This window comes from Eulemur rufifrons, chromosome 9 (genome assembly GCF_041146395.1).
Source record: "Eulemur rufifrons isolate Redbay chromosome 9, OSU_ERuf_1, whole genome shotgun sequence".
Classification (NCBI taxonomy): domain Eukaryota; kingdom Metazoa; phylum Chordata; class Mammalia; order Primates; family Lemuridae; genus Eulemur; species Eulemur rufifrons.
In genome coordinates this window covers 51,228,986-51,243,206 of record NC_090991.1, presented here as the reverse complement: position 1 = coordinate 51,243,206, position 14,221 = coordinate 51,228,986, and the positions used below count along the sequence as shown (strand labels likewise).

The window sequence follows — 14,221 nt, the reverse complement described above, 5'->3', positions numbered from 1 at the left end:
TAAAATAGTCCACTATCTTTTCCCCAAAATTTCATTTCAAAGATTAACACAAAATGATCCAGGTGAAAATAAATGCAATTTTCAAACAGGACTAATGATATCCAACCCAGTTTCTTTAATACCAAACCAAAAGGTGGGGGCGTATGAGGTTAGCCATGAAATGGAACACTGTTGGCATAGTTCAGAAAGTTTCTGACAAATGAAATGGTGCTTTGAGCAAGTCTTGATTTAGGAGATTTACCTACCGACTGTTTGCTGTTCTCGTCCTCTTCTTCTTCATAACCATCTTCGTCACCCCCTAGGCGAGAAAAGTCGTCCTCTCCATAGGCATCAGATACCAACCCACCTTTCTCTTCTGAAACAGTTAAAAAAAAAAAAAAAAAGTGTGGGGGGATGTAAGAAAATTTTCCAGTGACTTGAGTGGATAGGACTATCTCTGAAGATAAAAGAGAAACCTAAATCTCATGTAAGTGACCACAGGCCCAAATTCTGCCCTCAGGAAAGCCAAAATTTAGTGGATAAAATCATTAAAAGAATAGGGAAGAAAACCAATGGATTCAGCCCATCTATTATGTCAGTTGAATCCTTCCCTTCTCTGAATAATAGCACATTGTTTGAACACCTCTTTTAACACGCACATCTCACATCTCAACCTTGTATCACAGGCACCTGTGAACTTGTCTTCTTGTACAAGACAGGGACTGTCTTGCTCATTTTTGTATGCTCTGCCTTAGGAACAGGACCAGGGGCACTCCAATGAGTGCCAATCCAATCATACCTACTTGAAAAAACCTTTTTCTTAATTTAAAGCAAAACAAACAAGAAACAAATAAAAACACTACATAGTACTAGGAAACCATTAGGGAGCCTTCTGACTGGAAGACACCATACAAAACAACAAAATATGAGAGTAGCTAATCTAATCCAACACCCCTCACTTTCCAGAAGAAGAAACCAAGGTCCAGATATAAAATATTAGGAAACTTGTTCTCTCTCCATTCTCCTCAAGAAATCTATTCTCCTTCTTTAATTTTGTGATTCTCAACCTGAGGAGGACAACAAAATCACCAATAGGCTTTACAAACTCACAAAGTAACAGAATCACTCAGGAACCTTAAAGAGTTGACAAATGCCCATATCTCACTCCGGATGTACCGAAATACATCTCACTTTGGAGACCGGATATATTCCCTTTTAAAAGCTCCAAGATGTGTATAGGGCACATTTCTAATTAAAAACTTATAAACTTAACAAAACGTTTATCACCCTCAACGTATGTTTTACTCATTGCTCTCTCCCATCTGAACAACGAGCCCAGAGGTAGATCAGCAGCCTTGAATACCTCTCCCTCATCCATCTCTCTGCCACCACGATGCCCGGCACGGAGAAAACTTTCAGTAAGTTTCGGCAGAATAATGGAAACAACAGGAAGGAGACAGTTCATTCTTACTACAGTCTCTAATGCTCTATCCCACCCAGGACCGCTACCGCGCTTCGGGGCCCACTACTGGGGTCACAATAACCATCTCTTTCCCTCCTGCCTCGCTAGGCGGGCAGCGTTCCGGGCAGACACCTGATTTCCCCTTCCAGTTTCCCACTCGGGCCTCACCAGCTGCGCTGCCCACCGCTTCGACTCCAGCCTCGCCGTCAGATTCGGGCTCTGAATCTTCCGCGTAAACTGCCAGAGACGACAGAACATTCTTCTTCCCCGCCATCTTATTCTCACAGACTCGGCGTGGCTCACTCTAATGACTCAAAGCAGTCGACTTCCATGCGGAAAGACAACTTCTTCCGGATCCCAGGAGACCGCGCGCCAGACTGGAAGCCAATCAAAACGGCCCGTTCTGAGCCCTGCCCAGCTCCTCTTGACAGCGCTCGCGTAACGTCATCACTACGCGACGGATACAAAGTTGTGTGCGTTCTGCCTAACGCTGACTTCCCAGCGGTTTCTGGCTTCTCAGAGTTGGTGTTGGTGTCCCAGGTCTTCCAGTAGTTCCGGAGCCAGCAGGGACCCAGCAAGAGTCCGTCATTCCTGCACAGTCCACGGCCGGCTTCCGATATCTTGGGTTGAAGAGAGGGAGGCGTCGGTTGGCCAAGCGAGAAAATTGCGAATCTGGGTCTCAGAGGAAGAGAGAAGGGGCGGTGTCTTCTGGGGGGAGCGCGGCGAGTTCGGGGAGAAGAATGGTCGTCATGGCTGCACTTACAGAAGGAGCGGAAGGTGGATCTTAGACAGACGATTCCACGTTCTCCCAACTATTCCAAAGACATTTGTGTTTCTTCTCGTGATCTGATTTTTAGCTCTGTGCTGTACCGTGGCCTGGGACACTTCAATATTTTTTTTTTCACTGAGCGTAAAAATGGAGATGTTACTCAGGAATGTATTGCTTGAGGTAGTTCACCTGCAGCTTTATTACTTGAAAATTATATATTAAGTAAATGTAATGTAGTAAATTTCTACTCACAGAGAAAAATAAGCTGTATTTTTTAAGCAGAACAAAGAGTTCTCGTGGCAACCTTTCACCACCTTTGCCTTAACATTTGGGCACTGTTTTTCGCTAAGATGAGCATCCGCCCTTCCTCCTTTCCTTTTGACCCTGAGCGGCGAGTCCAGACCACGTTGAAGAAGGTCTTTGGGTTTGACTCTTTTAAGACGCCTTTACAGAAGAGTGCGACCATGGCTGTAGTAAAAGGTAATATTACCAAGCTGTCTTTAGATTTGTGCTGGCTGTACCATAACACTGCAGCTGAACACCTGTCTGACCCTTTTTTGCCTCCCTACCCTTGGTCCATAATTAGTTTTGGAAATCTTTTAAACTTGTCACCCAAAGCTCGCAATTTTAATGGCAGAGCCACCCACCTTCTGGTTCTTATATTTCATAGCCAGAGCTGCAAATTGTCTTTGAATACAGTTCATAGATTCCCATTATTGTTCATTTGTGTGTAGGCTGTAGTGAGGATGGCTTGAATTGCCTAACCACTGACCTACTAGGTCATCCCCTTGTTGAAGATTGAGTGGCCTGGATCCCAGCAAAAGAAGGAGTAGTAATATTATAAACCTGAGATATGGTGACAAATCGAAGTGATCAAGAGGGGGGCAGTCTTATAATAGTAATGATACATTTATAAACAGAACACCTCTAATGTCCTGCCATGTCTACACAAATATCCCCACTTATCTAGCAGTATTCTGCCTTCATGGCTGTTTCATTCAATCATCTATATTTCAGCAGACTGAGACTTCCCTACCTTTGTTTTTTGGGGTTTTATTTTTGTTTTGAGACAGAGTCTCACTCTGTCACGCTGGGTAGAGTGCAGTGCCATCATCGAAGCTCACTGCAACCTCAAACTCCTGGACTCAAGCCATCCTCTTGCCTCAGCCTCCCAAATAGCTGGGAGTACAGGTGTGCACCATGATGCCTGGCTAAATTTTCTACTTTTAATAGAGATGGGGTCTCACTCTTGGTCAGGCTGGTCTGGAATTCCTGAGCTCGATCAGTTCTCCCGTCTTGGCCTTCCAGAGTGCTAGGATTACAGGCATGAGCCACTGTGCCTGGCCCCTACCATTGTTTTTATTACCATCACTGGAACTGGGCGGGGGTAGGGGAGGCATTTCCAAGTCTCCCAGGATCCCTGCCCTTTCCATAGAAAGGATGGGAAGGAAATATATTAAGACCCTCCCATATGCCAGACACTCTGCTAGGTGCTTTTCCTACATTCTCATTTAATTTTCAAGAACCTGGATGAAAAGGCCGGAAACATTGAGATGTTGTCTTCTTATGTTTTTGCAGGGGACAAGGATGTCTTTGTGTGCATGCCCACAGGAGCAGGAAAATCCCTCTGCTATCAGCTCCCTGCACTGTTGGCCAACGGCATCACCCTTGTAGTCTCACCTCTCATTGCTTTGATTCAGGTGAGACTTAGAAGATTGAAGATGGTAGCCCAAAAATATTAAGGGAAGGTTTTTTATAGCTGGAAATTTCACTTCTCCTTTATTTGGTCTTTTGCCTCTTATTTTCTCTGATTTGCCTGTTTCACTCTCTATATTGGGTTTCTGAATTGCCCAAATGAAGGGTTCTCCACTAGTGCATATCACTCTGGTGGGTCATGAATGAGTCTTCTGTGTTTTGGTGGCCTGAGATCCCTCACCCTTGTTTGTTATTTTTTGTCCAGAGGAGTATGGAACTGTAGCTGTACACACACAGTCTTACATGTACGCATCTATGCACTCATGGTGTTAGGATAGAAGATGCCGATGGATAGATAGCTAAATTGACATGAGGAATCTCTGGTGACCTGCTTTATTTTGGTAAGAGCACAGTATGTGAGACAGAAAAAAATATGAGAAACTGGTTGAGACCTTGTTAACAACTGCTCTGCAGATGTGACTATATTTAAGGCCTGCACATGAGCTGATAGAATCAGAATTGGGGAAGCGTGGCCATGTGGTTAAGATCCAGCCACCATAAAGAAAGGTAGAGAGGGAACAACAGTAGTACTTGGTGAATGTTCACTAGGTCTCAGGCTTTGTGCTAAGTGAATTATGCACATTAATTTCATCATTGAGATGTAAAATTTCATTTAATTCATATAACCATCCTAATAGTTACTATTTTCAAAGGAAAGGGGGAGAGAAAGAGAAAGGAAGAAAACTGAGTCTTAGAGGTTAAGAAACAGCCAGAGCGCATGTGGCAATTAAGTGAGCCAGGATTAAATCCAGGTCTATCTGACTCTAGAGCCTGTACTGAAACACTTTGACTTCTGTACAGGTTGAGCGTCCCTAGTCTGAATATCTGAAATCTGAAACTTTTTGAGTGCTAACATGACACCATAGTGGGAAATTCTATACCTGACCTCATGTGAGATGAGTCCAGTCAAAACAGAGACAAAACTTTTTTCATGCACAAAATTATTAAAAAGATTATATAAAATTAAACTTTCAGGACATGACGTATGCAAAAAAAATTATATAACATTACCTTTAGGCTATGTGTATCAGGTGTATGTGAACATAAATGAATTTCATGTTTAGACTTGGGTCTCATCCCCAGGATTCCTCATTATGTGTATGTAAATATTCCAGAACCCAAAAATATCTGAAATCCAAAACACTTCTGACCCCAGACATTTTGGATAAGGGCAACTCAGCCTGTATTTCTGTGCAAAGAGAAGACATACCAGAGGGTAGGAGGAGGACATTTTATGATAGAAAATCCCCCAGGGAATTGCAATGACATTTACCTGAGTCCTGAGGGCCAATTATACTCCTCTGTGTGGCTTTATCCCTTTTGCCCTCAGGACCAAGTGGACCACTTGCTGGCCCTGAAGGTACGAGTGAGTTCCCTGAACTCGAAGCTCTCAGCACAGGAGAGGAAGGAGCTGCTCTCTGACCTGGAGCAAGAAAAGCCCCAGACCAGGCTTCTGTACATTACCCCAGAGATGGCGGCATCAGCCTCCTTCCAGCCCATCCTAAACTCCCTGGTGTCCCGCCACCTGCTTTCTTATTTGGTGGTGGATGAGGCTCATTGTGTTTCCCAGTGGGGACATGACTTCCGTCCTGACTACTTGCGTCTGGGTGCCCTGCGCTCCCGCCTGAGACATATCCCATGTGTGGCTTTGACTGCCACAGCCACCCTGCAGGTCCAAGAGGATGTGTTTGCTGCCCTGCACCTGAAGCAACCAGTTGCCACGTTCAAGACTCCCTGCTTCCGGGCCAACCTCTTCTATGATGTGCAGTTCAAGGAACTGATTTCTGACCTCTATGGGAACCTGAGGGACTTCTGCCTTAAGGCTCTTGGACAGAAGACTGATAAAGGGGTGAGGCACTGGGGTGGGAGCCAAGCAGCACCTAGAGCTGTGGGGTGCTGTCTGCAGCGTAGAGATGGCGCTTGGTTTTCTAAGACCTTTGCTTTTTCTGTTCCGTAGCCCAGCTTTGTAAAACTCGTGAACAAAGAGAGTTACCCCCTTGACTTCTTGGCATTGTCCCCCTTAATGGGGTTCCCTTGTCCTGGATCCTTCTGTGGAAGGCAGGCAGCCAGCCCCTCTGGATGAGGCCTTTGCAGACCCACACAAGGTTTGCAGGAAGGAGGCAGAGGAGTTAACCAGGTTGGGTTTTGAGCAGCCTTGGTCCTGCTTTTTATAAAGTGGCAAAGCCCTGCTGGTTATCCTGCCTCAGAGGAGACTGTGAAGCTAATGAGGGAAAGAGCAGAGAGGTACTTTTGAAACAGGTCACACTACAGCAGACCGATTGTTCTTCCCATGCTTATTTTCTTCCTGCATCTCCCCATTCAGCTGTTGTCCGGCTGCGGCATTATCTACTGCAGGACTAGAGAGGCTTGTGAACAGCTGGCCATAGAGCTCAGTTGCAGGGGTGTGAACGCCAAGGCTTACCATGCAGGTAAGGGATGCCCAGGCCATGTGAGCCTCTTCACCCTCACAGGCTTCTTAACTGGTCTCTTGTTCCTTATAGATCCTGACTATCAGGTGGTCCACTATCTTTTTTGCAGGTAATCAGGCAGAGCTAAAGTGATTCACTTAAATCCCCTAAAAAGAGTCTAGATATGAATGAGGTCTAAAATGAGAATTGTGACTCCTGAATTCTTTCTCTCTCTCACTCTTTGCCCACCCAGCAGCAGGTGATAAGTTTTTATAAGCCCAGGTGTTGGTGTTACTGAAAGAGCACAGGCTTTGGAGGCCAACAGACTTGGGTTTGAATCATGGCCTAACGTTTATTGAATGCTCCGTGCCCCTCATGGGCAAGGGTCTTTATGTCTATCAGCTGAGGCTCAGTGAGGTTAAGTGCCTGGCCCAAGGTCATGCAGCTGGGAAGCAATGGATTCAGGGTGAAGTGCCCACCATAGTGTCAAACCCAAAATAGGCCCCAAGGTAAACCCAGGGGAAATGCAAGTTCCCTTCCCCGTCTTCCCCTACTCTACAGGGCTGAAGGCTTCTGAAAGAACACTGGTGCAGAATGAGTGGATGGAGGAGAAGGTCCCTGTAATTGTTGCCACCATCAGTTTTGGGATGGGAGTGGATAAAGCCAACGTCAGGTGAGCTTTGGTTCTTGCCTTACCTTCCTGATCTGGGCCTGCCTCAGGATGGGCTTTCCAGTGCTCTGCTCAAAGGACCAGGTCTCTGTGCTTCTGGGGCCAGAGGGGAAGGAGGCTCCAGGAGAGAGTCCTTAGCACATAGCCTGAACGCTGACAGTTCTGTGTAGCCTGCTCCTAGGTGACTGTGCAGCACGATTCTGCCATCCCCCAGGAAAGGGGACAGCATACAATTCATCGGGCTTGTCCACTGCCGCTGCAGCTTCACTCACATCTTAGTAGGTGAATCCTGCAAGGGGGCTAGAATGAAGAAACTGTAGTCATGTTCCACATGTTGATGTTTCAGTCGACAACTGAATGATGTGTACAACAGGGGTCCCATAAGATTATAAAGGGGCTGAGAAATTTCTGACACCTACTGATTAGTGTTACAGTTGCCTACAGCATTCAGTACAGAAACATGCTGTACAAGTTTGTAACCTGGGAGCAACAGGCCATACCATATGGCCTAGGTGTGTAGTAGGCTATGCTGTCTAGGTTTGTGTAAGCACACTCTGATGTTTGTCCAATGATGAAATCATCTAATGACAAATTTCTCAAAATGTACTCTGTCATTAAGTGAGACATGACTGTATTTTAAGCTGCTCTCTGTGGGATATCAAAGGCAAAGCTCTTATTACTGTCACTTTTTATTACTGCTTGCTGCCAGTCTAAAAGAGTTGGGGTGCATCCCAGCCTCCTAGCCCCGCACTAGCAACTACTGGGGAGTCCTTTTACCTCTAGCCATGGCCTGACCTTCACGAGGCATTTTGGGCTACAGCCTGAAGCCCTTTGCTCTGATTAACACTAAACAATAATGCCTTGTATGATTTACAGAGCACTTTTGTATACGTGGTCTCGTTGAGCCTCACAGTGACTCTGAGTTAGTCAGGGTAGGAATTAGTGTATTACGTTTGAGGAACGCAGACTTTGGAATTAGAGTTTGAACCCTAGGTCTGCAGTGTCTTGTTAGCAGCCAGCTTTGAAGTGAGACACCCCTAGGCTCAAATCTTAGCTCTACTATCCTCTCACTCTGTGACCTTGCACAAATTTACCTCTTTGAGTTTCAAGTTCATCTTCTGTAGAATGGGCTACCTCAAATGATGATGAATGTAACAATTGAGACAAATACATAAAGTGACTCATAGTAGGTATTTAAGAAATATTATCCCTTTCCCTCTTCAAAGAAGTTATAAAGGACTTATTCAAGGTTGCGTAGCTCCTAAGTGGCAGAGTCTAATCTTGTTTCTTTAGGTCCAGTATTTTTTCCACTGGGCCCTGGCTGATTTTTTTTTTTTTTTTTTTTTTTGGCTCCCCATATATGCTGCAGTTGCCCCTTAACTCCAGCTGTGGCCTCTAAGCTAGGCTGCTCCTGTCAGGAAAACCTGCTGATGGGCCACAGGTGTCTTAGCTGTGCTTACTCTGGGCTCTTCCCCATGCCTTCCTTCCTGGTGGCCTCCTCACTCCTAGTCACTGTGCAGACAGCTCTGCTCTCCTAACTCAGGATCACTCTAGCGCTTAGTGCTTCGTGCACATCTCATGCTGCTTGTCCCTTCTGACCCTACAGGTTTGTCGCCCACTGGAATATTGCCAAGTCCATGGCTGGATACTACCAGGAGTCTGGCCGGGCTGGCAGGGATGGAAAGCCTTCCTGGTGCCGTCTCTATTACTCTAGGAATGACCGGGACCAAGTCAGCTTCCTGATCAGGAAGGAAGTATCGAAACTCCAGGTAAGTCCTGGAAAATAGAAGCCTTTTCTGTCTGAACCCACCACTCTTCAATTCCATGCAGCTTATTTCACAGCCCACGTGGAGCTTCTGTAAACTAGTGCTCCCAGCCTAGAAGTATAGCAAGGGGGAAATGCTGTGTTGGGTCGGCAGGCAGCTTGCAACAAACTAGGTTAGACTTTTTCCTTTATAAATATGTAAATGATCTTAATGCTGTCTTTTATGTACGTGTTATTTTATAAAGTCAAGATCAATCTTGCTTTTTTTTAAAAAGAGATTATAATAAGGAAAATATTGATTTAATAAGAGATTGTTGGCTGGTTTGATGGTAGTGGATTAATATTCGGGCTTCGGGGTAGAGAAAGTATGTGTGTTTGCAGGGGTCGGGGGATAAGTTACCTTCCAAAAGCAGGAAGTCAATAGATAATGTCTCATATAGCAGTGTCTGTTTTCTTTAGTTTTAAAAAATTCCCAATTTTTTTTTTTTTAATAATTTTTTTTTTAGACAGAGTCTCACTCTGTTGCCCAGGCTAGAGTGCCATGGCATCAGCCTAGCTCACAGCAACCTCAAATTCCTGGGCTCAAGCAATCCTCCTGCCTCAGCCTCCCGAGTAACTGGGACTACAGGCATGCGCCACCATGCCTGGCTAATTTTATATATATATATATATATATATATATATATATATTTTTAGCTGTCCATATAATTTCTTTCTATTTTTAGTAGAGACGGGGTCTCGCTCTTGCTCAGGCTGGTCTCGAACTCCTGAGCTCGAATGATTCACCCGCCTCGGCCTCCCAGAGTGCTAGGATTACAGGCGTGAGCCACCGTGCCTGGCCAAAAAATTCACAATTTTTAAAAAGGAAATTTTAGTAAATAGACATGTATAAAAATGGCCAATGATGCATAATCACATCATTTAGAAATAATCACTAGTCAGCGACTAGTCCATAGCACAGCCTTAAAACTGTGTGAAGCCAGGAATTGTCTGTGAGCAGAGCAGGAACAGAGCTTCAGTCAGTAAGAGGGGAACTACCTCCAGCAGTGGGCACGGAAGGAAGTTAGCTGCTGTCTTTATAGTTCCACTGCCCTGTCCAAGTGTCCACATTCTAAATGTATAGTTTCCATCCCTCCTGTAGTGGCTTCAGCCCGAGGTGAGCCTGTCCTTTCAATTGGAGAAGGGTGCAGAGGTAGTCCCTGTGGGAAGGCCAGGAGTGCTGATGGCTCAGCCATTGGAACCACCTGTTCCTGCCCCACCACCTCCAGTGGGAGCCACAGGGAGGCTAGCTAATGGGTGCCCGCGATTGACGATGTGGCAGCGACTCATGCTGCCACCTCCCTCCCGCCAAAGAAGGGGCTATGCCCGCTTTGTGCCTGTCCCCACTCTGCAGCAGCCATTCTCTGGCTTCCCAGATTTAAAAAAAGGAAGAAAGAAAGTGTCTGGGGTGCGGTGGCTCACACCTGTAATCCTAGCTCTTGGGGAGGCCAAAGCAGGCGGATTACTTGAGCCCAGGAATTTGAGGTTGCAGTGAGCTACAACGCTGCTGCACCCCACCCAGGCTAAGAGAGCGAGACTCTGTCTCAACAAGGGAAAAAAAAAAAAAAAGGAAGAAAGAAAGTAATGAAAACAGGAAAGGAGGTGGGAGGGGAGATGTGAAAATGGTTTGGATTTTGTGTAAGGTTTTTCTGGGTTTTTTTCCCCCTTAGTTGTAACTTTCCTTAAGTGCTTTTTTTCTTTTTTCCTTTTTTTAAAGTAAGTTGTAAGGTGAGGGCTCCATAGCTCAGGGATTAGAGCACTGGTCTTGTAAAGTAAGTTGTAGGCTTTGGCTTGGAAAACCCCGGGGGATAGGGGGCGGAAACCTGAGGCTGCTGCCCCTTTATCTGCCTTCACGGTACTGTCCCCTTCCCCTAGCTCCTCCCTGACCCCATGAGCCAGGCCTCAGCTCTTCCACCTAACCAATTCCCATGAGCCACTACTCTGATGTCAGCCTGTAGCCAAGGGATCTGGGGTCCAGGCCTGGTGACCAACCGCTCTCAGCACTCTCAGTCAGGATGCTCCCCACCTGCAGGCAGGTGACACCCTATCTGTACCCTCAGCCCCTTCCAGAGCCTCCTGCCCCACCCTGCCCCATCTGGGGTGCTCTGCTCAGGGTGGGTCAGCAGGGCTGTTGTCAGCTTCCTGGGTAAGCAGAGACTCAAGAAACCTCTGGGGTCCTGTTGTGTGGTCATGTCATTCCAGGGGTGCACTTGGGCCCCTAGGTGTCTGAACAGAAGGGCATGGGAGGGAAGGTTACACCCCTGTAGTCTTACTCCACTGGTGTAGTGGGCAGCTGCCCACTTCTACCCTACCCTGTACCACGGGCTTCTGAGTCAGCATTTTTTATATACATGTTTTAAATTTGTCACACAAAAAAATTCACTGTTAACATTTTAGTATATATCCTCCAATCCATACATAAGTATATATATTTATACATGTGTAAGTACACAACACTCGTATATATTTACTATTAAATTAGATCACATTATATAGTGTTTCCCAGATGCTGGTCCATGGGCCTTTTGAATGGGAATCACCTGAGAAGCTTTTTAGACGTGGAAGTTCTCAAAGCTCCAGTCCCAGATTGAATGGTCTGGGGGTTCTGATGGGACAGGGTGGCTACAGGGTAGTCCAATTCTGTAAGACTTGCTAAGTGGTCTGTTTTTGTCCCTAGGAAAAGAGAGGGAACAAAGCATCTGATAAAGCCACTCTCTTGGCCTTCGATGCCCTGGTGACTTTCTGCGAAGAATTGGGGTAAGTGACTTATTTTGTATGTGGAGCAAAGTATCAGTAAGGTCATTTCTTCCCCTAGCACACACTAGGTAACCAGCTACCAAGGGACACCTGCCTGCGAAGGCCATTGTGTCAGGCAGCATGAAAATCAGGAACTTCCTCTTCTCTTTGGGAGGCCCCAGAAACTGGCAGTGTGAGGATTTGTTCAGCATTTTGGGTAGTCACCTACCCCCCTTCTCAGATGGCTGGCCTCACAAACAACTCAGTCCTGAGGAATATGACCCAGTTCTGAGCCCTTGGCATTGTGGTCATCGCGTGTCACTGAGCTGGGACTTCTGGCTTCACTTGAGTAGTACCCACTTTTGTCCAGGACCCAAACAGACGCATCTGACCCCCCTTATCTCATGTGCATTGAACCTGCTATTTTATCTGCATCTGCAGGTGACGGCAGGGCCTATGGAAGGAGCCTGGTGGCCCCTCAGTGATAGGTTGTGGCTGGGCATGTGAAGCTATGAGTGCCCAGATAAGGGACACCTGGGAGGATTTTCTACACTTGTGTCTAAAAAGCTCTTGGACTTACCTGGTCTCATGGAATGATTCTGTGAAGAGATGAGGCAGAAGTGATTGCTTCAGACTTAGAGATGAATAAATTGAGGTCCAGAGAGGTCATAGTCACAAAGCTCACAATAGACAGAAGCCACTAAACCCAGGTCTCCTGATTTGCAGTGCTCATTTTCATACACATGTGCCATCTTGGTTTTTGCAAGACTAGAGTCTTGAAGCACAGTGCTGAGTGAGTACATAGTACTGGTGTGTAGCAGGTGTGGAAACCAGAGAGGCTTTTATTTGGGCTGTGTTCTTTTGTTTGCTTTGAGACAGGGTCTCGGTCTGTGGGCCAGGCTACAGCGCAGCAGCACCATCACAGCTCATGCAACCTCAAACTCCTGGGCTCGAGATCCTCCTGCCTTAGTTCCGAATAGCTGGGACTACATGTGTTTGCCACCATACCTGGCTAATTTTTAATTTTTTATAGAGATGGCGTCTCACTATTGCCTAGGCTGGTCTCGAATTCCTGGCCTCAAGCTGTCTTCCCACCTTGGCCTCCCAAAGTGCTGGGGTTACAGGCACAAGCCACTGAGCCTGGCCTGGGCCGTGTGTTTTGATTCCTACCTCCCTCCTATTCACTAATGAGTCAGTGGCTCCCAGACTGAAGCTGTTTCCTTCTCCAAACAGCCATCTCTAGTTTGGCCTCTGTGGCCAGACCAGACTCAGCAGAAGTGGTAGGCTGCAGTGCCAGGACTACCCTTTCCTATAGCCATTGCAGCCAAAGTCCTTTTCAGGCACTAACACAGGGAGTTGCTAAATTTGGCTTTCTTAGGCTCCTTGAGCAGAGCTCTCATTTCTGGTGAGGAATGAAAGGTTATCGCCAACTGTCAGAGTCTCCTCTGCTGGGCAACACCCTGGGGCTGAGTCTGAGGCCCTGGAGGGCTCTCTGGAGGGTTAGCTCTGCCGCATCCCCAGAGGCTGCCCAGCCTATCAGGCAAGGGGACAGGTCCTCCCAATGGCCTCTGCCTGTATTTCTCCTGTCTCATTCCAGGGAGCTGGGACTTCTTAGTGCATCAGTGGACTGGTTGTGGGGGTGGGGTCTAGGCATCTGTGGGCCCAAGCAGTCGAGGTGACCAACTCCCACCGCCCCGTGTGCAGCTCATACTGCTGTCTCATTTGCCACACGTGCGGGTTCTGGATTCTAGGCCCCAGGCTGGAATGAACACTGTGGGTGTGTCTGTAGTGGCCATAGCTCTTTGAATGAAAGAGGATGTCTGTTTGATGTATAAATGGTGTATAGCATTCCCTTCTCTGCAAGATAGTTACTCCTTTTCTAAGAATAGTTCTGGTTGGAGGTTGAGGCTGAAGCAGCTATTCCCACCAGCGATCCCTCTGGGTGGACACCTGGCAGCAAGGGACAGAGCCAGTGGGGTGGGTTCAGCAGAGGTGGGTACACTTCTACAAAGAAAGCTGTTGTGGGCTCTGGGTGCGTGGGGGTGGGGCAGCAGAAATGATGCTCACGTCCATTACGCCTGAGGCCGGGCTGGACAGCCCCCAGTTTTCCCTCTTCTCTGCATATGGCTACTTTCTCTAGGCTGCAGCCTTGAAAAAGCTGTATTTATTTATTTATGACAGGGCTTTTTATCTTTTAGTGTCACAGGGAACAGTTAATAGTTTGGAGCGTCCTCTGGCCTAGAGGTCCTTCCTTGAGAAGGAAGACCAGCTTTGTGCATAGGCCTGCAGTGAATTGGGCTCTGTGGTCTCCTGGGATCTCTGGGCTGGGGAGCCCACCAGCCCTGTGTCCTCCTGCTCATTCATTCATTTAATTTAGCCAACAAGTGCTGACGGATAGCGACTCTGTGCCAGGCACATTGGACATGAGAGAAGACAATGCTGAGCAGAAAGAGACCCCTCCTGCTTTGATGGTGCTTGATCCAGCGGGGAAGACAGGCACTTATCAGTTAATAACATTAAAAACATGTAAGTTCTGTTAATTGGGGTTTGAAGAAAAGGTACATGGTGATTGAGTATATGTAACAGATGGCCCTACCCGAATCCCAGAGAGTCAGGGAAGATTTACCTGAGGAAGTCA

General features: G+C 46.8%; 2 protein-coding genes across 6 annotated transcripts in view; one reads left to right on the top strand and one right to left on the bottom strand.

Annotated features, from left to right (window-relative positions):
- SAP30BP (SAP30 binding protein) overlaps window positions 1-1,756 on the bottom strand; it is a 36,001-nt gene extending 34,245 nt beyond the window's left edge. For both annotated transcript variants that reach the window (XM_069482850.1, XM_069482851.1), the window contains exons 1-2: window positions 1,610-1,756; window positions 246-355 (exon numbers count right to left, since the gene is read on the bottom strand). In XM_069482850.1, the coding sequence (XP_069338951.1) occupies window positions 246-355; window positions 1,610-1,715 (216 nt within the window). In that variant the 5' untranslated portion in view covers window positions 1,716-1,756. The remainder of the gene's footprint in view (window positions 1-245; window positions 356-1,609) is intronic.
- Window positions 1,757-1,931: 175 nt separating this feature from the next.
- RECQL5 (RecQ like helicase 5) overlaps window positions 1,932-14,221 on the top strand; it is a 33,732-nt gene continuing 21,442 nt past the window's right edge. Inside the window, exons 1-7 of one of the 4 annotated variants that reach the window (XM_069481707.1) lie at window positions 1,932-2,690; window positions 3,789-3,910; window positions 5,296-5,814; window positions 6,289-6,394; window positions 6,935-7,046; window positions 8,650-8,812; window positions 11,525-11,604. In XM_069481707.1, the coding sequence (XP_069337808.1) occupies window positions 2,561-2,690; window positions 3,789-3,910; window positions 5,296-5,814; window positions 6,289-6,394; window positions 6,935-7,046; window positions 8,650-8,812; window positions 11,525-11,604 (1,232 nt within the window). In that variant the 5' untranslated portion in view covers window positions 1,932-2,560. Of the gene's footprint in view, window positions 2,691-3,788; window positions 3,911-5,295; window positions 5,815-6,288; window positions 6,395-6,934; window positions 7,047-8,649; window positions 8,813-11,524; window positions 11,605-14,221 lie in introns of those variants that run through there. The other 3 variants (XM_069481708.1, XM_069481710.1, XM_069481711.1) reach the window with 3 other exon arrangements.